This window comes from Ranitomeya imitator, chromosome 5, assembly GCF_032444005.1.
Source record: "Ranitomeya imitator isolate aRanImi1 chromosome 5, aRanImi1.pri, whole genome shotgun sequence".
NCBI classification, from domain to species: Eukaryota; Metazoa; Chordata; class Amphibia; order Anura; family Dendrobatidae; genus Ranitomeya; species Ranitomeya imitator.
The window spans coordinates 357,070,157-357,095,394 of NC_091286.1; the positions used below are offsets into that span (position 1 = coordinate 357,070,157).

At 43.5% G+C, this 25,238-nt stretch overlaps 1 protein-coding gene across 11 annotated transcripts in view; it reads right to left on the reverse strand.

Moving 5' to 3' along the window:
* The window catches only part of SENP6 (SUMO specific peptidase 6), a 172,967-nt gene that overhangs the window by 47,357 nt on the left and 100,372 nt on the right, over window positions 1-25,238 (reverse strand). For all 11 annotated transcript variants that reach the window (XM_069726523.1, XM_069726526.1, XM_069726529.1 and 8 more), the window contains 3 exons: window positions 8,900-9,126; window positions 8,539-8,709; window positions 3,019-3,052 (listed from right to left, as the gene is read on the reverse strand). In XM_069726523.1, the coding sequence (XP_069582624.1) occupies window positions 3,019-3,052; window positions 8,539-8,709; window positions 8,900-9,126 (432 nt within the window). The remainder of the gene's footprint in view (window positions 1-3,018; window positions 3,053-8,538; window positions 8,710-8,899; window positions 9,127-25,238) is intronic.

Here is a 25,238-nt window from a genome sequence, read left to right on the forward strand (position 1 = left end):
GATGGTTTACAGCCTAAAGGATGAATGGACAAATACGTCCAGGACGATGATGAAGCGAGAGTGGACATTTCAGCAAGACAATGATCCCAAACACACAGCAGGGAAACTCTCAATTGGTTTCAGAAAAAGAAAAAATAAAGCTGCTGGAATGGCCCAGCCAATCACCTGACCTGAAGGAACCAAGGCTCAGAGTTCATAGAAGGAGCCCACGGAACCTTCAGGATTTGAAGTGTGTGTGGAAGAATCACACCTGAGCAATGCATGCGACTAGTTTCTCCATGCAGAGGCTGTCATTACCAACAGATTTTTGTTCAAAGTATTAACTAAATTTCAGTAGGAGTGTTCAATACTTTTCCCCTGTGTCATCTCTCGTTATTACACATAACAATTCATGGACATCTATAGCTTATGATTTCTTTGCCTTTGTGGATGGGTCGTTACAGACATCTGGTGAAAATTTCATGTCAGTAGCACCTTTAGAAATTTACTTAGACAATTGGTGACGTGTTCAATACCTATATCACCAGCTGTAAGAAAATACACAACTCCATGCATACAGAAAAGAAATATGGTAATAAAATACCACAGCTGTTTTGTATGCTTCCTCTAGGCGGCAATGAAGCGTCAGGATGCGAAATAGCTCAAATACTCTCTATTTTATCTTTACATTTTTAGGTTGTGGCGCTAATGGCAAGGTAACATTTATTTTTCATTCTAACATCAATAACGTCCTAAATTTTCCTCTTTTTGCTGGTTTTAGGAATTGTGATTGCTAAAAAATGAATAAAAATGAATTAATTTTTATAGCAACGCTTGCAATATTTTGTATTTGACTACTTTCACCTGGGCTTTCCAAACGGAGTTTCTGCCTACCCATTTATTAGAAAAGTCAGGATAGAAGAAAACAAGCATCTCTCCTCACAGTACCCTAGGAACAACGGCCCCGATTTATCGAGACTGGCATTGTTCTTGCGCCTCTTAATGATTTAATACCATCGGACAAGTGAAGATTCGCTTTGTGACAAAATTTTGTGACTTTTCAAAGCTTTTTACCATTGTGTAAAGTCTTTGATGAATTGGACCCAATATTTTTTTGCGGCAATTAAGACCAGCAATATAAACAGAGAGGTTCATGAATTTCACAAAACCTTAACGACCTCATGTGACATTTGCTGAAACGGTATATGCTCTAATCGAGGCATACAAATATGTTACTTATAAAGAAATATAAGAATTCTTGCATTCTCACTGTCACCACCTTCTCCAGCACAAGGTGGTGCCATATATACATTTCCAAATTAAAAAAGGGTTGTCCCCTACTTTAAAAGTTGTTGTCAATTGGTAATGGGAAAAAAAACTAATCTACTGATTCAGAAGCGCTTCTCTGTATTTTCAATGGTTTCCACGCAGGCCTTGGGGTATAAACTACCAGAGGGGCTGCAGTGGTCCCAGAACACCTCTTCCAGGAGAGCAGAGGAACAGTGTCTGCTCAAGAGGTATGGACTTTTTTTTGCTACCTTGCCCTGGGCAATTTGACAATAACTTTTACAGAAAACCCCTTTTAGCTAAACTACCATATATACTCGAGTATAAGCCGACCCAAGTATAAGCCGACCCCCTTAATTTTGCCACAAAAAACTGGGAAAACTTAATGACTCGAGTATAAGCCTAGGGTGGGAAATGCAGCAGCTACCGGTGAATGTTAAAAGTAAAAATAGATACCAATAAAAGTAAAATTAATTGAGACATCAGTAGGTTAAGTGTTTTTGAATATCCATATTGAATCAGGAGCCCCATATAATGCTCCATAAAGTTTATGATGGCACCATAAGATGCTCTATATTAAAATATGCCCCATATAATCCTGCATAAAGGTTAATAAAGGCCCCATAAGATGCGCCATAGACACATTTGCCCCATATAATGCTGCACAAACATTGATTATGGCCCCATAAGATGCTCTATAAAGATATTTGCCCCATATAATGCTGCACAAACCTTAATTATGGCCCTATAAGATGCTCCATACAGACACTTGCCCCATATACCGTAATGCTCCACAAACGTTAACTATGGCCCCATACAGACACTTGCCCCATATAGTGCTGCACAAATGTTATGGCCCCATATAGTGCTGCACAAATGTTATGGCCCCATAGATGCTCCATATAGTGCTGCTCAAACGTTATGGCCCCATATAGTGCTGCACAAATGTTATGGCCCCATAGATGCTCCATACAAAACACTTGCCCCATATAGTGCTGCACAAACGTTATGGCCCCATAGATGCTTCATACAGACACTTGCCCCATTTGCTGTTGCTGCGATAAAAAATAATAAATCCCATACTCACCTCTACGTCGGTCAGGCACTTTCAATAGTTACCTGCTCCTCGTTCCGGGCCCGCTCCATCTTCAGCACTGATGCTCAGCAGAGGACGTGCACTAACCACGTCACCGCGCCCTCTGACCTGAGCGTCACTGCTGAAGACAGAGCGGCAACGGAACGAGGAAAGGTGACTATCGCGCAGTGCAGCGCTCCCCTCCCCGATATACTCATCTGCTCCTGGTGCTGTGCAGTCCCTGCTTCCCCGACGCCGCAGCTTCATCCTGTACTGAGCGATCACCGTTACCGCTCATTACAGTAATGAATATGCGGCTCCACCTCCCATAGAGGTGGAGCCGCATATTCATTATCATTACAGTAATGAATATGCGGCTCCACCTCCCATAGAGGTGGAGCCGCATATTCATTACTGTAATGAGCGGTACCATGTGACCGCTCAGTACAGGAAGAAGCTGCTGCTGCCGGCGCCGGGGAAGCCAGGGACCGCGCCTGGAGTAGGTGAGTATTATTAGACAGCCCCCGCTCCCCCTCCCCTGCCGACCCCTGAGTATGACTCGAACAAAAGCCGAGAGGGGGACTTTCAGCCCAAAAAAGTGGGCTGAAAATATTGGCTTATACTCGAGTATATACGGTAGATTTGCTAGGTAAAGTGAAGAAATGTGAACTGCTTACCTTCAAGAACAATCTTAATGTGGTCTACACAGAACTGAAAAACAAAATGAATATAGAATGTATTACCCAGACAACATCTAATTCACAATACTTGAGGATTTACACACATGCTGAACTATAGGGCCCAATGCGACCCTACAACATTGGGTTCCAGCAGAAACAGATTTATGAGTATTTCTATCTTAGAAGACTTCTGTGCAACAGAAAAACACTTCCAATCATATGAATGGGTTGTTTCTGCTACAAGTACAAGGATTTCAGATAAACTTCTGAGAATAAATCTGCCACATGTGAATAATGCTCTGTATATCTGTTAAATCAGCAACATGTAGTCACAAAGTTATATTATCACCCCTGTTTTTTGTATTTTAATTTTCTTCTCCCCTTCTTCTAAAAGCCATAACTTTTTTTTTATTTTTCCGCCTTCATAGCCATATGAAGGCTTGTTTTCCTGAGACAAGTCGTACTTCTGAATGAGGTCATTTATTTTTATACAACCTGGACTGGAGAAAAAAAAAAGGTCTAAAGATCAATTTTTTTTTTTTTACTAAGAGCCTAAGGACTAAAATGCAGGTAGTTACTAACTAACAGCCTGTTCTACCCTGCAGCGGCCCATAACGGTCAGGGTCCACACATGGCGACAATTCTGCTGCTTCACATCAACAGAGCAGCTTTTCCCCTTCTGGACTGCTCTGTCAATTGGGCGGGACTGCTGATATCATACCGATGATTGACAGCCAGCTTCCTGCACTTTTACAGCAGTGTGCTGGATGTCAATCAGCATGACCCTTGTAGTCATGCCCCATCAACAGAGCAGAGCAAAAGAGAAGTAGCTGCGGAAGCCGCAGACTTGCCGGCAGGAGCCGTCTGTAACCACTCGGAGCCAGAAGAGATTGATAGCGGGTAGAACAGAAAGGTGGTTAGCAAATACTTGCCTGATAATTTTTTTTCTTTTTACTATAGGCAGGGCCGTATTTAGAGTTTTTGCTGCCCTAGGCACTTTTCGTGCTGCCTCCCCCATTGGTGACTATGACTAAAGGTACCGTCACACCAACGATCAGGCCCCTGTTGGGAAATATTTGGTCGCTGGGGAAAGTCCAGCACTTTATTTTGTCGCTGGATTTCCCTGCAGACATCGCTGAATCGGCGTGTGTGACACCGATCCAGCGATGTCTTCACTGGTAACCAGGGTAAATATCGGGTTACTAAGCGCAGGGCCGCGCTTAGCAGTAAAACCGCAAGTGCTGCACATGTTCGCAAGTCCCATAGGGAATCAGTAAGGGGTCCAAATCTATGTATATGCCCATGTAGCTCTTTCAAAGACAATTCCAGCAATATTTTTTCATATTCAGTCAATTCATCTGAAATCGGTTTGCATACAAATGAGGGAGTAGATCTGTTACTCCAGCTCTATACCCCCTCAGTACCATATTATATAGTATATAACACAGCCACATAGTACATAGCACAGCCACGTAGTATACAGCAGCCACGTAGTATATAGCAGCCACGTAGTATATAGCACAGCCCACGCAGTATATAACTCAGCCCACGCAGTATATAACTCAGCCCACGCAGTACATAACACAGCCCACGCAGTATATAACACAGCCCACGCAGTATATAACACAGCCCACGCAGTATATAACACAGCCCACGCAGTATATAACACAGCCCACGCAGTAGATAGCACTGCCCACGTAGTACAGGTCCTTCTCAAAAAATTAGCATATAGTGTTAAATTTCATTATTTACCATAATGTAATGATTACAATTAAACTTTCATATATTATAGATTCATTATCCACCAACTGAAATTTGTCAGGTCTTTTATTGTTTTAATACTGATGATTTTGGCATACAACTCCTGATAACCCAAAAAACCTGTCTCAATAAATTAGCATATCAAGAAAAGGTTCTCTAAACGACCTATTACCCTAATCTTCTGAATCAACTAATTAACTCTAAACACATGCAAAAGATACCTGAGGCTTTTATAAACTCCCTGCCTGGTTCATTACTCAAAACCCCCATCATGGGTAAGACTAGCGACCTGACAGATGTCAAGAAGGCCATCATTGACACCCTCAAGCAAGAGGGTAAGACCCAGAAAGAAATTTCTCAACAAATAGGCTGTTCCCAGAGTGCTGTATCAAGGCACCTCAATGGTAAGTCTGTTGGAAGGAAACAATGTGGCAGAAAACGCTGTACAACGAGAAGAGGAGACCGGACCCTGAGGAAGATTGTGGAGAAGGACCGATTCCAGACCTTGGGGAACCTGAGGAAGCAGTGGACTGAGTCTGGTGTGGAAACATCCAGAGCCACCATGCACAGGCGTGTGCAGGAAATGGGCTACAGGTGCCGCATTCCCCAGGTAAAGCCACTTTTGAACCATAAACAGCGGCAGAGGCGCCTGACCTGGGCTACAGAGAAGCAGCACTGGACTATTGCTAAGTGGTCCCAAGTACTTTTTTCTGATGAAAGCAAATTTTGCATGTCATTCGGAAATCAAGGTGCCAGAGTCTGGAGGAAGACTGGGGAGAAGGAAATGCCAAAATGCCTGAAGTCCAGTGTCAAGTACCCACAGTCAGTGATGGTGTGGGGTGCCATGTCAGCTGCTGGTGTTGGTCCACTGTGTTTCATCAAGGGCAGGGTCAATGCAGCTAGCTATCAGGAGATTTTGGAGCACTTCATGCTTCCATCGGCTGAAATGCTTTATGGAGATGAAGATTTCATTTTTCAGCACGACCTGGCACCTGCTCACAGTGCCAAAACCACTGGTAAATGGTTTACTGACCATGGTATTACTGTGCTCAATTGGCCTGCCAACTCTCCTGACCTGAACCCCATAGAGATTCTGTGGGATATTGTGAAGAGAAAGTTGAGAGACGCAAGACTCAACACTCTGGATGAGCTTAAGGCCGCTATTGAAGCATCCTGGGCCTCCATAACATCTCAGCAGTGTCACAGGCTGATTGCCTCCATGCCACGCCGCATTGAAGCAGTCATTTCTGCCAAAGGATTCCCGACCAAGTATTGAGTGCATAACTGAATATTATTATTTGATGGTTTTTTTGTTTGTTATTAAAAAACACTTTTATTTGATTGGATGGGTGAAATATGCTAATTTATTGAGACAGGTTTTTTGGGTTATCAGGAGTTGTATGCCAAAATCATCAGTATTAAAACAATAAAAGACGTGACAAATTTCAGTTGGTGGATAATGAATCTATAATATATGAAAGTTTAATTGTAATCATTACATTATGGTAAATAATGAAATTTAACACTATATGCTAATTTTTTGAGAAGGACCTGTATATAGCACTGCCCACGTAGTATATAGCAGCCAGGCAGTATATAACACAGCCCACGTTGAATACAACACAGCCCACGTAGTATATAGCAGTGTGGGCACCATATCCCTGTTAAAAAAAGAATTAAAATAAAAAATAGTTACCGTATATACTCACCCTCCGGCGTCCACCGAAGCTGTACCGATGCGCGCGATGCTGCCGCCAGATTCCGTTCCCAGTGATGCATTGCGAAATTACCCAGATGACTTAGCGGTCTGCCGCCAGCTTCCGTTCCCATTGATGTATTGCGAAATTACCCATATGACTTAGCGGTCTAGACACATACAGCTCCGCTGTCTGCACACACACACATACAGCTCTGCTGCACACACACACAGCTCTGCTGCCCGCACACACACACACACACAGCTCTGCTGCCCGCACACACACACACAGCTCTGCTGCCCGCACACACACACAGCTCTGCTGCCCGCACACACACACAGCTCTGCTGCCCACACACACACAGCTCTGTTGCCCACACACACACACAGCTCTGCTCTGCTGCCCGCACACACACACAGCTCTGCTGCCCGCACACACACACACAGCTCTGCTGCCCGCACACACACACAGCTCTGCTGCACACACACACACACACAGCTCTGCTGCACACACATACATAGCTCTGCTGCACACAAACACACACACCCCAGCACTGGCAATGTTTGCTCCAAGAACCCAGATAGAGTGAGTGGGGGTGTATTATACCCCACCCCCACCACTCACTCTCTGGCTCCGTCTGCAGGGAGCAAAGATCAAACATTCAAGGGCTGCTGTGTGTTTGCACGGCTCCTCCAGCCTCAGGCACTACTGTCAGAGACGAGGCTGAGGAATGTGAGGAAAGGGGTGAGGACCGTGAGGTGAGTCACAGACAGAGCCGTGCATTGCAGCAGGCAGTGCGCGGGCAGGAGCCAGGAGCGAGATCATTAGAGACAGTACACTACTTACTGTGTATGTACTGCTCTACTGCGAGTTCTCCAGGCAGGCAGTGTGAGTCCATGACAGGACCCAGGGTCGGGACACAGGGCGCCGCCGTTCTATCTCAGCAGTCACATTCCGCCGGGCACCAGTGAGGCTGTGAGCAGGGGGTCACTGTGTCTCAGCAGGGGAAGTAGGGAGAGTCGGCACCAGCACCACGTGTTCTGGCTGCCGCTCTGCCGCCCCTGTCTTCAGGAAGGGACGCACAGGACTAGTATATTAAAAAAAAAAAAAAAAAAAAAAAAAGGAAAAAAAAAAAACCTTGCTGAGGTGCCGCCCCCTCGCCTGTCCCCGCCCTAGGCACGTGCCCTCAAGTGCCTAGTGGCAAATACGGCCCTGACTATAGGTCTAAAAATGAAAACATTTCCGGATAACCACTTTAGAGGGGTTGCCTCTTGATAAACATTTAGGAACTTAAGACATGTGCAGAAATGTGGAGTAAATGCAGGTCCCACCTCTGACTTGCATCTAACTTCAGAATGGGGACTACAATTCTGTGTTCACTTGTGCCTCATTCTCAGTAAACTCATTTGGAATTCTTATAAGCGCATATGGAGAGAATGCACAGCCACCTCTCCGGTCATTGTGGCCAGGGCAACAGTATTGAGGAAACCCTATTCCGGAGAAAGATTTGTGTCCGAGAGGTGGAACTTGCATCTATCTATTAGACATTTGTGGATTGCCTATAGTCATACAACCCCTCTGACCCATCAGAAAGTTGATATTACAGAGCAATGGTACGTTTATGTACAATTCATTTCTTCTGTGTTTTACACTAAAAGAATACTTAGCTTTTTCATACAGGAAAGAAATATACCTTGGTACCGTGTTAGCCAGTAGATAGAAAAATAGAAAAAAGTAGATAGCTTTTTCATATAACTCACATAATAACATAAGGAATATTACCCCTAGAGACGAGCTACAGAGAGCTTTTCCTTCTGCTGGCGACAGTGACTAACCAGTCTATTGAGAGGGATCTTTCTTACAAAGAGGGGTTGTCGCACAGCTTGAGAGAAGCCAGAATTTGGTTTATTTTTTGCCAAATTTGTAATGAACATCATATACATACATGTGCAATCAGTCTTCTTCCCAATCACATTATTCCTTATCAGCTCCATGACCTGCATTCTGACTACCCAAATCACAGAGCTCTTTTTCAGATAGTCCTCAATTTTGCACTCACCACAACAGGTTCCTTTATTATTCGGCAAAGGGTCCCAATACGCAGATTCCGACACAATACGATCATGCTTTCACATGATTTGATAGTATACTGTAATATGTTGGTTGAATTACTAGACAACTGGGAAATTTTACGACGCTTTATAGGAGTTGATGCAACGGGATTGCCATGCTGTAAATTAAATTGTGAGAATTAGTGCTGACCAATAGGACAGAAAATAACACTGACGGCATCTCATTCATAAGATACTGATCGAACATCAATTCATGACTTGTTTATAAAAAGAAAAAAAAATGAGCTGGTGAAACCAGACTATTTTGGGGGGTAAAATTCAAGAGATGAAATGGAAACACTGTGCTACCTCATCCTTCATTCTGGCTTTCCTCGGGATGTTGACAGGCGGCTCAGGCTCAGCTGGACTACTATATCTTTTATCACCTAAACGGTTTTCTCTCAGAGCAGCTTCTACTTTCCCAGATGACGGAACCGGAGAGGAACAAGCTGAATCTGCAGGCCGAGGAGATATGCTCTCTATCCTGCTCGTGCTTCTAGTGCTAACATTATCTTCATCGTCGCTAGACAGGATAACTGTTGGAGAAATCAGAACAGTTTATCAATTAAGTATCTATTTTTTAAAAGCTATTTTATGTTGCAGTTATTCTTTCCACAAATGGCTAAAACTTTTTCAGCCCTATCTATGATTATGGTTGTATATATGCACATGTACTCACACACATAACCCCAATTGGGACGCTGTGTAAAATGTAAAGATAACAAGAATGCAATTGTTTGGAAATCTCTTCGAGCCATATTTTATTCACAACAGGATATAGGATACAGATCAGAAGGTGAAAATTGGCAACATTGAAAAAACTGTTTTGAAATGTCCAAGTCCATTTTAAGTAAGCGTAAATCCAAAGAAGGCCACAGGGCTTCTGGATTATGCCAACATATGGCTTCATCCTAGGTTATACTGAAAGAGGACCTTTCAGCAAACTGTTCTTGCTGATGTAAAAGTGGCTGTCGAGAGGAATAAACTTGTTTTCCTTTATTTTTTCATCAAAGCAATAGCATCTAATGAGTTACCTTTCTTCTTGTCCAAGTCAGTTTCCATTAGGACAGTTTCCACTAGGTGCGTGTACTTTTTGTGTTTAAGGATAGATTTTTCTTACAAACCCAGGGCATCCAAATGTATTACTGCCTAAATCATTGGCACTTCCATAATATGTACATCAAAAAAAGGGGGGAGGAAGAGAAGCTATATGCCATAAAAAAAAAATCAGACGTTTATTGATATGTATTAAGATAACAATATGGTAAAATGTAAAATCAATAGTGACAACAAATGCAAAAAAAAAAAAAGACAGCTACAAAAAAGGAAACAGTGCCAGTGTAATGTGCCGATTGCACAATAAGTCACAATCCCATAATATTGCCCCAGACCCAAAATCACGTGCAATACAAAAATAAGCAGGTAAGTACTGTATGTTCTCAGAAGGAGCAAAAAATTGCTTCCAGGTAGGGGGATAAATATCTACTTGAATGAAATAGATCAATGCAGGTGAAGTATGAGCTGAGATTTGACAATGTCCAAAAAGGCACTGATAGCTGCAAAATGTGCTGAAAGACCAACGGGAAGGGATAGGTGTAAAATTTATATAGGGCACTTTATAAGCGGCTGTGGCACCCCGACGTGCGTTTCACGTGTAGCTTTGTCCAGGGGAAGCGTAATTTCTCCTGTCTGACCTCGTCACATCTGCCTGCACAAGTCCAGCATTTAGCACACCCCCAGGGAAACTCATTTACTTTCTACCTCTCACACAGACACACGTTTTCTACCTCTCTTCTACCGCTGTTTAACATATCCTCATTTCATGACAAAAACACAGCCACTGTTTTCAGCAACACCACACTTGCATCAGGTATTGACTTGATCAACCCTCTTGTACATGACAATGAATAGACAACCCTAGCACAGCAACCTCACAAAAAAGCTTTAACAATTGTCCAGGGATGCGAAGCAGTGCTGGAAGAAAACACACTTGCAGGAAGACTTGACCATATTCAAACAGGCAATTCTTACATTCAAGTTGGCCCTCACCTCTGCTAAACAGCAATACTTCACAACCCTCATATCTTTAATCCATAACCGCAATCATTCAACAATTAACTCCTTAATTCGTCCACCTTTGCCCCCTCCGACCTTACTCTTATCTACAAATAACTTTGTAGGACACTTCAAAAATAAGATCTACCAAATCAGCCAAGTCTCTACTGCAATCCTAAGCCCTTCAACAGACCAATGCCCTTCAACTAAAAGTCTCGCACATCTCCAGTCTATTCTTAACTCTACTGCCCGATTATTCCACATCTCCACTTGCTGCTACTCTGCCTTTCCACTCTGGAATGTCTTCATTGGCTCCCAATTTCCCAGTGGGTACAGTTTAAACTACTAACGTTGAATTATAAAGCCATCCATGATATGTTTCCCCTACATCTTCAAACTAATCTCCATTTATCTTCCCACACATTACTGTATCTCTGTTCCTCACAAGACCTCCTGTTTTCCTCCACACTTATACGTTGCTCAGCCAATTGCCTCCAAGACTCCTCCTGAGCATCCACAATTCTCTGGAATGTCGTGCCCCAATACATCCAAATATCTTCATCTCCAACAGTAAGAACCTTCAGACAGAACTTGAAAACTTATCTCTTCAAGAAAGATTACAGCTTGCAATGAACCTGCTGTCACCTCACCACCAGCAGAGCTTCTGCTACCTCGTCCCAACCTATTGTCTCCTTCCCCAATAACCTGTGGACAGTAAGCCTGCGAGGGAAGACCCCTCTATTCCAGTCTGTCATTGTTATTTTGATCCCTGTAATTTATATTTGAAGGCAAGCCCTGGTCCCATGTATAGCACCATGGAATCAATGGTGCTAAAAAATAAGTTATTTCAGAGCTTTTATCTTCTTTAACAATCAGCCATAATCTGTACAAATTCATTAAGAAACAAGAAAATAATTTTTAAGAGGAAAATAAAAGAAAACTAGAAAAACGTGCTTGCATAAGTGTTACGCCTCTGTCATAAATGAGGCTATGAGTAGAGTTGAGCAAATTAGTTCGGGTTCCCTCTTATCAGGCAAGCTATAGTGCTTATCGAATAAGCTGCAGAGGGAACCCGATTCCTGGATCGCGCCGGCCGACCAGCTGATCAGCACCGCAGCTGCACGTGTTACAGCTGGGTCACAGTCACAGCACATGCATGGATAGCTTGTTTGCTTGGCTCTCCATGCATGTGCTGTGACACAGCCTCGACACATGTAGCTGTGGCGCCGATCAGCTGATGCGATCCAGGAAGCCGGGATCCCTCTGCAGCTTATTCGGTAAGCACTATAGCTTGCAGAATAGGAGGGAACCTGAACAAATTCGCTCAGTTCTAGTTATGAGTTATACAGATCCAAGGCTGTGGGCATTTGACCACTCCCTCCTACCACAGATCCTCTGTTCCCTTGGCAGAAAAGACTTTACCCCCTTCTGGATCCACTGATTACCTTTCTAAATGCACATTTAGCATCTCCCGACCTCTCTTTGTTGGTGTCCCTCAAGGCTTTGTTCAGGGACCCCTATTCTTTTCATTCGACACCTTTGGGCTGAGAGAACTTAAAGTCCCAAGGTTTCCATTACCACCTATACGCTGATGAACTACCTCTCTTGCCCAGACGTCACCTCTCTGCTGTTCTGTATCCCAGAGTGTCTATCGGTCATAGCCTCCCGCTCTTGCGTCTTAAAACTCATTGTGGACAAAACTGAATTCATCTTCTTTCCCCCTTCTCACCCATCTCCTTTACTCAATCTATTTTTCACAATTAAGGACACCATGCTTTCAGAAGTACTGGAAGTCCACTGCCTCGGAGTAACCATCGACTCTGCCCTGTCCTTCATGTTCTTGCCACGTCTAACTCCAAAATATTTCCTCAACCCTGAATCAACTAAAATTTTAGTGCATGCCCTCAACATCTCACCTTAATTACTGCAAAATCCTCCTCTGTGGCCTTGCACCTCTCCAGTCCGTCCTTAAATCTGTGCCCGACAAATCCACCTCTCCCAATTCCCCAACATATCCAGTTCAAACCAACACCAAACTAATCTCCCGATATCTTCCAAAGAAACCTCCTCCCAAGAACGTCCTCTTTGCTCCACACTCATACATTCCTCACCCAATCACATCAAAGACTTCTCCCGAGTATCCCTCATCCTATGGAATTCTGTGTCACAATAATAATAATAATAATCTTTATTTTTACATAGCACTAACATATTCCACAGCGCTTCACAGTTTGCACACATTATTATCGCTGTCCCCAATGGAGCTCACAATCTAAATTCCTTATCAGTGTGTCTATGGAATGTGGGAGGAAACCGGATTACCTGGAGGAAACCCACGCAAACACGGGGAGAACATACAAACTCCTTGCAGATGTTGTTCTTGGTGGGATTTGAACACAGGACTCACAATACATTCGATTGGCCGCCACACTCATGCCTTTCAGACGGAACTTGAAAACCCCTTTCTTCAAGAGAACTTACAGCCTGGAATGACTCCCTGCCATCTCACCTCTATGAAGCTGCCGCAGCCCCCTAACCTACTTTCTTCATTCCTATCATCGTGTCAAATGGAAGCAGGGCCCTCTCCTTTCTGAACTAGTCTGTCATAGTTAATTTGTTCACTGTAAATTATATTGGTATTTAGCATGTAAACCCTTTTCATATACAGCACCATGGAATCAATGGTGCTCTAATAAATTAATAATGATACCTGCACCCCCACTGCTAGCCGGTAATTGAAGCAAATTATTTGATGAAGAGCAGACATGGAGTGCGTACACTGAGTAATTAACGGATAGCTGTCAATATTGGATAACGATTTGCACCAGCAGATGTGTCCTTGTATGCAGCCGGAGTTAATACTATCCTGTGCAGCTCCTCACTCTTTAGGCTGTGTGCACACGTTGCTGATTTTTCGTGCTTTTTCGCTATAAAAACACTATAAGGCTATATTCACACTTAGCGGTTTTTACCGCGGAACCGCCGCGATTTTGATGCTGCGGGTCCGCAGCAGTTTCCATAGCGTTTACAGTAACATGTAAACCCTATGGAAACCGCAAACCGCTGTGCACATGCTGCGGGAAAAACCGCGCGGGAACGCAGCGGTTTACAACCCGCAGCATGTCACTTCTTTGTGCAGAATCGCTGCGATTCTGCACCCATAGGAATACATTGAACGGCTTACTTCCCGCATGGGGCTGTGCCCACGTTGCGGGAAGTAAGCGGATAATGTGCGGGTGGTACCCGGGGTGGAGGAGAGGAGACTCTCCTCCAGGCCCTGGGAACCATATTTGGGGTTAAAAAATAAAAAATCTGGTTATACTCACCCTCTGATGTCCGGAGCTCCTGGGCGCTGCACGCGGCCGTCCGGTCAGAGTTGCTGTGCGACCAGGACCTGCGGTGACGTCGCGGTCACATGACCGTGACGTCACGAAGGGTCCTTCTCCCACAGCATCTTTGGAACCGGACCGCCGGGTGCAGCGCCCAGGAGATCCGGACATCAGAGGGTGAGTATAACCAATTTTTATTATTTTTAACATTACTATTGATGCTGCATATTGCTGCATATGCAGCATCAATAGTATAGGCGGAAACCCGCAGCGGAAAACGCGGAACAAACCGCGATAAATCTGCAGGGAGAACCGCAGTTGTTTTGCCCTGCAGATTTATCAAATCCGCTGCGGGAGAACACGCAGGGACCCGATGCAAGGTGTGAACATAGCCTAAAAAACTGCAAAAAAACAGCATACATTATGCATCCCATCATTTAGAATGAATTCCGCAAAATTTTTGTGCACATGATGCGTTTTTTTCCGCAAAAAAAAAAAAAGCATCGCGGTAAAAAAACGCAGCATGTTCATTAATTTTGCGGATTTTCCACTATATAATGCATTGGGAAATGTCCGGAAAAATCAGCAAAAAAAACCCGCACCAAAACGCGGTAAAAACGCACAAAAAAACGCGTGCAGATTTCTTGCAGAAAATTTTCAGGTTTTTCTTAGGAAATTTCTGCAAGAAATCCTGAAAGTGTGCACATAGCCTAACTCAGACAAGACAAGGCAAAACAATATATTAAGATTTTTTTAATTATAATTCTAGTTTCACAAAAGCCATGGAAATATCTATAACCAGGGGAAATATTTGCATCTATGCGCAAGACTGCAAAAGTTTGGTAGCTGGCCACCCACAGGAGCGCAATATCTCCCTGAATTAAGACTATATCATATTCATGTGGGTTATGTATAGAATGCTTTAAGGATGTTGGGTAAAGTGACAGACATTGTTTCACAAGAAGGTTCATGAGGGGGAAAAATAACCCACAGTAAAAACGAGGGCAGAAGAACACAGTACAAGGTCGTTCTGTACCACAACCTTTGTACCTCTGCAAACAAGTCTCACGAACAAATTGTGTTAGGTTTCTTAATTTCTCCTTTTTATTGTGTTGTTTTATGTACAGTAGGTCTTTGTCATTTCACCTTTTGTAACCTTTTCAAGCACCATATTTCTTTTTATTTATTAAACGTAAAACTTAAGGTACCGTCACATTTAGCGACGCTGCAGCGATCTAGACAACGATCCCGATCACTGCAGTGTCGCTGTGTGGTCGCTGGAGAGCTGTCACACAGACAGCTCTCCAGCGACCAACGATGCCGGTCCCCTGGTAACCAGGGTAAACATCGGGTTACTAAGCGCAGAGCCGCGCTTAGTAACCCGATGTTTACCCTGGTTACCAGCGTAAACGTAAAAAAACCCAAACACTACATACTTACATTCCGGTGTCTGTCCCCCGGCGCTGTGCTTTCCTGCACTGTCAGCGCCGGCCAGCCGTAAAGCACAGCGGTGACGTCACCGCTGTGCTTTACGGACAGCCGGCGCTCACAGCCAGTGCAGGAAAGCAGAACGCCGGGGGACAGACACCGGAATGTAAGTATGTAGTGTTTGGTTTTTTTACGTTTACGCTGGTAACCAGGGTAAACATCGGGTTACTAAGCGCGGCCCTGCGCTTAGTAACCCGATGTTTACCCTGGTTACCAGTGAAGACATCGCTGAATCGGTGTCACACACGCCAATTCAGCGATGTCTGCGGGAGATCCAGCGACGAAATAAAGCTCTGGACTTTCTGCTCCGACCAACGATGGCACAGCAGGATCCTGATCGCTGCTGCGTGTCAAACACAACGATATCGCTAGCCAGGACGCTGCAACGTCACGGATCGCTCGCGATATCGTTCAGTGTGACGGTACCTTTAATAAGCTTGCTCTTTGTTGCTTCATACCCATGATATGGCGGAGAGAAAATAGGCTGGGTGTGTTTACCTTGTAAGCAAAGTCCAGGCTGTGAATCGTTCAGGAGCTAGAGACAGCTGGGTGTGACTGTGTACCAGTGGGGTTCCCAGTTCAGGTGTCCTACTAGCCTAGTAAATCGAAGAGTAGTGGCAGCAGAAAGTGTGGCGTAGATGTGGGGACTGTCTGTGGGGTGCGCTTAGTTCATTGTTGACCTATTGCAATAGGTGAGTGGACGAATGAGTGGCAAGCTTCTCTTTACGTTCGCATCCAAGACATGTGTGCCGTGAGCGAGTGGTGTTCTTGACATCCTCTTATAATTGGGCAAGTGGTTGTATTCAGAATTATGCAATCACATTTAACCCCCATGACCCGGGGTATTTTCATTTTTGTTTTTCGCTCCCCTCCTTCCCAGAGCCTTAACTTTTTAATTTTTCCAACAATATGGCCATGTGAGGGCTTATTTTTTAAGGGACGAGTTGTACTTTTGAATGACACCATTGGTTGTACTAGAAAACAGGGGAAAAAAATCCAAATGTGGTGAAATTGCAAAAAGAAAAAAAAATGCTATCCCACACTTGTTTTTTGTTTGGCTTTTTTTGCTAGGTTCAATAAATGCTAAAACTGACCTGCCATTATGGCAGGACATTACGAGTTCATAGACACCAAACGTGTCTAGGTTCTTTTTTATCTAAGTGGTGGAAAAAATTTTCAAACTTTATAAATAAATAAATAAAAGAATTTGCGCAATTTTCCGAGACCCGCAGCATCTCCATTTTTCGTGATATGGAGTCGGGTAAGGGCTTATTTTTTGCCTGCCGAGCTGACATCTTTAACCCCTTAGTGACAGAGCCAATTTGGTACTTAATGACCAGGCCAATTTTTGCAATTCTGACCACTGTCACTTTATGAGGTTATAACTCTGGAACGCTTCAACGGATCCTGCTGATTCTGAGATTGTTTTTTCGTGACATATTGTACTTCATGTTAGTGGTAACATTTCTTCGATATTACTTGCGATTATTTATGAAAAAAACGGAAATATGGCGAAAATTTTTAAAATTTTGCAATTTTCAAACTTTGTATTTTTATGCCCTTAAATCAGAGAGATACAGGTCCTTCTCAAAAAATTAGCATATAGTGTTAAATTTCATTATTTACCATAATGTAATGATTACAATTAAACTTTCATATATTATAGATTCATTATCCACCAACTGAAATTTGTCAGGTCTTTTATTGTTTTAATACTGATGATTTTGGCATACAACTCCTGATAACCCAAAAAACCTGTCTCAATAAATTAGCATATCAAGAAAAGGTTCTCTAAACGACCTATTACCCTAATCTTCTGAATCAACTAATTAACTCTAAACACATTCAAAAGATACCTGAGGCTTTTATAAACTCCCTGCCTGGTTCATTACTCAAAACCCCCATCATGGGTAAGACTAGCGACCTGACAGATGTCAAGAAGGCCATCATTGACACCCTCAAGCAAGAGGGTAAGACCCAGAAAGAAATTTCTCAACAAATAGGCTGTTCCCAGAGTGCTGTATCAAGGCACCTCAATGGTAAGTCTGTTGGAAGGAAACAATGTGGCAGAAAACGCTGTACAACGAGAAGAGGAGACCGGACCCTGAGGAAGATTGTGGAGAAGGACCGATTCCAGACCTTGGGGAACCTGAGGAAGCAGTGGACTGAGTCTGGTGTGGAAACATCCAGAGCCACCGTGCACAGGCGTGTGCAGGAAATGGGCTACAGGTGCCGCATTCCCCAGGTAAAGCCACTTTTGAGCTACAGAGAAGCAGCACTGGACTGTTGCTAAGTGGTCCCAAGTACTTTTTTCTGATGAAAGCAAATTTTGCATGTCATTCGGAAATCAAGATGCCAGAGTCTGGAGGAAGACTGGGGAGAAGGAAATGCCAAAATGCCTGAAGTCCAGTGTCAAGTACCCACAGTCAGTGATGGTGTGGGGTGCCATGTCAGCTGCTGGTGTTGGTCCACTGTGTTTCATCAAGGGCAGGGTCAATGCAGCTAGCTATCAGGAGATTTTGGAGCACTTCATGCTTCCATCGGCTGAAATGCTTTATGGAGATGAAGATTTCATTTTTCAGCACGACCTGGCACCTGCTCACAGTGCCAAAACCACTGGTAAATGGTTTACTGACCATGGTATTACTGTGCTCAATTGGCCTGCCAACTCTCCTGACCTGAACCCCATAGAGAATCTGTGGGATATTGTGAAGAGAAAGTTGAGAGACGCAAGACCCAACACTCTGGATGAGCTTAAGGCCGCTATTGAAGCATCCTGGGCCTCCATAACATCTCAGCAGTGTCACAGGCTGATTGCCTCCATGCCACGCCGCATTGAAGCAGTCATTTCTGCGAAAGGATTCCCGACCAAGTATTGAGTGCATAACTGAACATTATTATTTGTTGGTTTTTTTGTTTGTTATTAAAAAACACTTTTATTTGATTGGATGGGTGAAATATGCTAATTTATTGAGACAGGTTTTTTGGGTTATCAGGAGTTGTATGCCAAAATCATCAGTATTAAAACAATAAAAGACCTGACAAATTTCAGTTGGTGGATAATGAATCTATAATATATGAAAGTTTAATTGTAATCATTACATTATGGTAAATAATGAAATTTAACACTATATGCTAATTTTTTGAGAAGGACCTGTATGTCACGAAAAATAGTTAATAAATAACATTTCCCACATGTCTACTTTACATCAGCACAATTTTGGAAACAAAATTTTTTTTTGTTAGGGAGTTATAACGGTTAAAAGTTGACCAGCAATTTCTCATTTTTACAACACCATTTTTTTTTTAGGGACCACATCACATTTGAAGTCATATTGAGGGGTCTATATGATAGAAAATAATGAAGTGTGACACCATTCTAAAAACTACACCCCTCAAGGTTCTCAAAACCACATTCAAGAAGTTTATTAACCCTTTACGTGCTTCACAGGAACTGAAACAATGTGGAAGGAAAAAATGAACATTTAACTTTTTTTTGCAAACATCTTAATTCAGAACCATTTTTTTTATTTTCACAAGTGTAAAAACAGAAATGTAACCATAAATTTTGTTATGCAATTTCTCCTGAATACGCCAATACCCCATATGTGGGGGTAAACCACTGTTAGGGCGCACCGCAGAACTTAGAAGTGAAGGAGCGCCGTTTGACTTTTTCAATGCAGAATTGGCTGGAATTGAGATCGGACGCCATGTCACGTTTAGAGAGCCCCTGATGTGCCTAAACAGTGGAAACCCCCCACAAGTGACACCATTTTGGAAACTAGACCCCTTAAGGAACTTATCTAGATGTGTGGTGAGCACTTTGAACCCCCAAGTGTTTCACAGAAGTTTATAACGTAGAGCCGTGAAAATAAAAAATCGCTTTTGTTTACACAAAAATGATCTTTTCGCCCACAAAATCTTATTTTCACAAGGGTAACAGGAGAAATTAGACCACTAAAGTTGTTGTGCAATTTCTCCTGAGTACGTCGAAACCCAATATGTGGGGGTAAACCACTGTTTGGGCGCACCGCAGAGCTTGGAAGAGAAAGAGTGCCGTTTTACTTTTTCAATGTAGAATTGGCTGGAATTGAGATCGGACGCCATGTCGCGTTTGGAGAGCCCCTGATGTGCCTAAACAGTAGAAATCCCCCACAAGTGACCCCATTTTGGAAACTAGACCCCCCCATGGAACTTATCTAGATGTGTGGTGAGAACCTTGAATGCCCAAGTGCTTCACAGAAGTTTATAATGCAGAGCCGTGAAAATAAAAAATATTTTTTTTTTTTCCACAAAAAAGATTTTTTAGCCTCCAAGTTTTTATTTTCACAAGGGTAACAAGAGAAATTGGACCACAAAAGTTGTTGTCCAATTTGTCCTGAGTATGCTGGTACCCCATATGTGGGGGTAAACCACTGTTTGGGCGCACGGCAGAGCTCGGAAGGGAAGGAGCGCCTTTTTGGAATGCAGACTTTGATAGAATGGTCTGTGGGCATTATGTTGCGATTGCAGAGCCCCTGATGTACCTAAACTGTAGTAACCCCCCACAAGTGACCCCATTTTGGAAACTAGACCCCCCAAGGAACTTATCTAGATGTGTGGTGAGAACTTTGAATGCCCAAATGCTTCACAGAAGTTTAGAATGCAGAGTCGTGAAAATAAATTTTTTTTTTTTTTCACAAAAAAGATTTTGTAGCCCCCAAGTTTTTATTTTCACAAGGGTAACAAGAGAAATTGGACCCCAGAAGTTGTTGTCCAATTTATCCCGAGTACGCTGATGCCCCATATGTGGGGGTAACCCACTGTTTGGGCGCACGGCAGAGCTCAGAAGGGAGGGAGCACCATTTGACTTTTTGAGCGCAAAATTGGCTGTCGTGTTTGGAGACCCCCTGATGTAACTAAACAGTGGAAACCCCCCAATTCTAGCTCCAACACACCCCTAACCCTAATCCCAACCTGATCCATAATCCTAATCACTAACCCTAACCATAATCACAACCCTTACCCCAAAACAACCCTAATGTCAACCCTAACCATAACCCTAATCAAAACCCTAAATCCAACACACCCCTAATCCTAATCTCAACCCTAACCTCAAAACTAACTCTAATCCCAATACACCCCCAATCACAACCCTAACCTTAACCCTAATCCCAAGCGTAACCCTAATGCCAACCCTAACCCTAATACCAACCCTAATCCAAACCCTAACCCTAATCCCAGCTCTAACCCTAACTTTAGCCCCAACACTAGCCCTAACTTTAGCCCCAACCCTAACCCTAGCCCTAAGGCTACTTTCACACTTGCGTCGTTTGGCATTCCGTCGCAATCCGTCGTTTTGGACAAGAAACGGATCCTGCAAATGTGCCCGCAGGATGCGTTTTTTGCCCATAGACTTGTACTGCCGACGGATCGTGACGGATGGCCACACGTCGCGTCCGTCGTGCACTGGATCAGTTGTGATTTGGCGGAGCGTCGGCACAAAAAAACGTTCAATGAAACTTTTTTTGTACGTCGCATCCGCCATTTCTGACCGCGCATGCGTGGCCGTAACTCCGCCCCCTCCTCCCCAGGACATAGATTGGGCAGCGGATGCGTTGAAAAACTACAGCTGCTGCCCACGTTGTGCACAATTTTCACAACGTGCGCCGGTATGTCGGGCCGACGCATTGCGACGGCCCCGTACCGACGTAAGTGTGAAAGAAGCCTAACCCTAAATTTAGCCCCAACCCTAACCCTAAATTTAGCCCCAACCCTAACCCTAAATTTAGCCCCAACCCTAGCCCTAACCCTACCCCTAACCCTAACCCTACCCCTAATTTTAGCCCCAACTGCTGTTCTCCTGCCGGCCGGCAGATGGAGACAGATGGCGGGCGCACTGGGCATGCGTCCGCCATGTTCTTCTGCCGGCGGCCAGGAGGAGCAGCAAGAGGATCCAGGGACCTAGGTGAGTATGCTAGGGTCCCCGAATCCCCCTATTTCTCTGTCCTCTGATGTGCGATCACATCAGAGGACAGAGAATTACACATTACTTTTTTTTTTTTTTTTTTTTGCGGTCGCCGGTAAACAGTTAATTACCAGCGATCGCAAAACAGGGGTCGGTAATACCACACGAGGAGCATTGGGGGAGCTAGGTGAGTATTGGGGGGCCACCTGGGACCCCTTTTCTCTGTCCTCCGATGTGCGATCACATCGGAGGACAGAGAAATTAAAAAGAGATCGCGTTTTTTTTTTTTTTGCGATCACCAGTAAACGGTTAATTACCGGCGATCGCAAATGCGGGGTGGGTTAAAAACCCCCCGAATCATGTTCTCTGGGGTCTCGGCTACCCTCGGCAGCCGATACCCCGGAGAAAATCGGCCTCTGGGGGGCGCTATGGACTTTTTCCACAGCGCCGTTAATTAACCTGACCATTGCTATGTCGACCATAGGGTGGCACTCATTGCAATCAGGCATCAACAACCATAAAGGTCTCATGCCAACGCGCCGATGACCCCCGATCACGTGACGGGGGGTCACCGATGCGCGCAATTCCACCCACGCCTATTGCGGGCACATGTCAGCTGTTCAAAACAGCTGACATGTCCCGGCTTTGATGCGGGCTCACCGCCGGAGCCCACATCAAAGCGGAGGTTCTGCCATCGGATGTACAATTCTGTCCGATGGCAGAAAGGGGTTAAACTCACGTAAAATAGCTGCCATTCACAGTGATTCTGATTAAGTCAATTTAAAAGTTTAGCCGTTCTAGTAGGATTTTCCTGACCTTTTCTTAGATGCCCATTATAGTAGAAGTCATGGTTAATAAACAGCTTACAACTTAGCAAAGGAATCTTACTGTTGACAGTCTGGAGACAGCTACAAAAAATTTTCTAAGACACTGGATATACCATGAAGGCAGTCATCAAGACATGAATTCAAATGGAAATCGGTGGGTTGACCTGAAGAGGCCGCTTTACACAGGAAATGCCCTCCCAATCTGATAGATTTGGATCTCTACTGCAAGGAAGAGTGGTCAAAGATTGCCAATACTATACAGTGGGGGAAATAAGTATTTGATCCCTTGCTTATTTTGTAAGTTTACCCACTGACAAAGACATGAACAGTCTATAATTTTAAGGGTAGGTTAATTTTAATATTGATACATAGAATATCAAAAATAAAATCCGGAAAATCACATTGTATAAATTATATATTTACATGTAAAGCGCCATGGAATAAATGTCGCTATAACAAATAATAATAATAATAATATAAATGTATTTGCGTTCTGAAGTGAGAAATAAGTATTTGATCCCCTACCAACCATTAAGAGTTCTGACTCCTACAGACCAGTTAGACGCTCCTAATCAACTCGTTACCTGCATTAAAGAAAGCGGTCTTACATAGTCACCTTCATATAAGACTCCTGTCCACAGACACAATTAATCAGTTCGACTCTAACCTCTACAACATGGGCAAGACCAAAGAGCTTTATAAGGATGTCAGGGACAAGATCATAGTCCTGCACAAAGCTGTAATGGGCTACAAAACCATAAGTAAGATGCTGGGTGAGAAGGAGACAACTGTTCGTGCAATAGTAAGAAAATGGAAGAAATACAAAATGCCTGTCAATCGACATCAATCTGGGGTACCATGCAAAGTCTCACCTTGTGGGGTATCCTTGATCATGAGGAAGGTGAGAGATCAGCCTAAAACTACACGGGGAGAACTTGTTAATGATCTCAAGGCAGTTGGCACCACAGTCACCAAGAAAACCATTAGTAACACACTACATCGTAAAGGTTTAAAATTCTGCAGTGACGCAAGGTCCCCCTGCTCAAGAAGGCACATGTGCAGGCCATCTGAAGGCTGCCAATGAACACATGGATGATTCTGTGAGTGATTGGGAGAAGGTGCTGTAGTCAGATGAGACAAAAATTGTGGTCTTTGGCATTAACTCAACTCACCGTGTTTGGAGGAAGAGAAATGTTGCCCATGACCCAAAGAACACAGTCCCCACTGCCAAGCGTGTAGGTGGAAACATTATGTTTTGGGGGTGTTTCTCTGCTGAGGGTGACAGGACTACTTCACCGCATCAATGTGAGAATGAATGGAACATGTACCGTAAAATCCTGAGTAACAACCTCCTTCCCTTCGCAAGACCATTAAAAATGGGTCGGAGCTGGGTCTTCCAGCAAGACAATGACCCAAAACATACAGACAAGGCAACAAAGGAATGGCTCAAAAAGAGGCACATTAAGGTCATGGCGTGGCCTAGCCAGTCTCCAGACCTTAATCCCCTAGAAAACTTATGGAGAGAGTTAAAACTCCGAGTTGCCAAGCGACAGCCTCAAAATCTTAATGATTTAGAGATGATCTGCAAAGAGGAGTGGACAAAATTCCTCCTGACATGTCCGCGAACCTCATCATCAGCTACAAAAAAAGTCTGACTGCTGTGCTTGCCAACAAGGGTTTTGCCACCAAGTATTAAGTCTTGTTTGCCAGAGGATCAAAGACATATTTCTGACTGCAAAATGCAAATAAATTTATATGATTTATACAATGTGATTTTCTGGATTTTATTTTCGATATTCTTTCTCTCAATGTTAAAAATTAGCCTACCCTTAAAATTATAGACTGTTCATTGTCTTTGTCAGTGGGCAAACTTACAAAATCAGCAAGGGATCAAATACTTATTTCCTCCACTGTATGTACAGTGCTGGTAGAAACCTACCTAAAAAGACTGAATATGGTTATAAAATCATCAAAGGGAACTTGAACAAAAGAAAAAGTTTTAGGGTAAGTTCACACAGGGCGTTTTTGCAGCTTTTTTTTGTCTGCACCAAAACCTGATTTCTTGGCAGGAAAGACGCTGCGTCAAAAACGCAGGTTTTGGTGCGTTTTTTTTTTGGCTAACTTGTGTCTCTTTGTGCATAGTGCCCCCATGTCTTTTCTGGAAAAAAAATGCTGCAAATAATTATACCTGCGTTTTTGCAGCATTTTTTCAACACCCATTCAAGCCAATAAGTGAAAAATGCTGCAAAAACGCTGAAAGAAGTGACATACTCTATGTCCAAAAAATGCAGCAAAGCACAAAATCCTGATGTCACAAAAAACAATGTGTGTGCATGAGATTTCTGAAATCTCATAGGCTTTGCTGGTATTGTAAAAAGAAGCTGAAAATTATCATAAAAGAACGCAGCAAAAACGCCCAGTGTGAACATAACCTTAGAGTGTAAATATTTATACAACCACATCATTTTGGTTCTTTATTTAGCCACCTGAAGATATTTTGGTTTCTTTCTCAATGGATTTTTACAGATTATGGGACATTAAAAGCTTTTTATTAAAGGGGGTTGTCTACTACTCTGACAACCCTTTCTTAAATACTACATTCCCAAGTTTACAACAAAAATAACATACCTCCTGCAAAAGTGCCGTTCCAGTTATGTTGGGTCTCCCTTAACATTGTTGTGTCACGCAAGTAAAGCAGCCCCTCATTGATAACGGATTGGCAGTTATGCCACGAAAGCAACTCAGCAAATCAGTGGCTGCTGATGGGCTACTTTGCTCATACTTCCTTCCGACAAGCCTAGGATGTCCGAAAATAGTGCAGGAACTTCTTCCCTTTAGCAGACACTGATTGTTATGCCACGTGAGCAATGCAGCCAATGCCACACGAGCAGTGTTAGACTGACGCCAGTGCCAGAGAGGAGGGTCTTATTTTTATTTTACTCTGACAACACCTTAAAAAAGGTTCTTTCAACATATTTGTAAGAGATGCCTTTTTTGTTCCA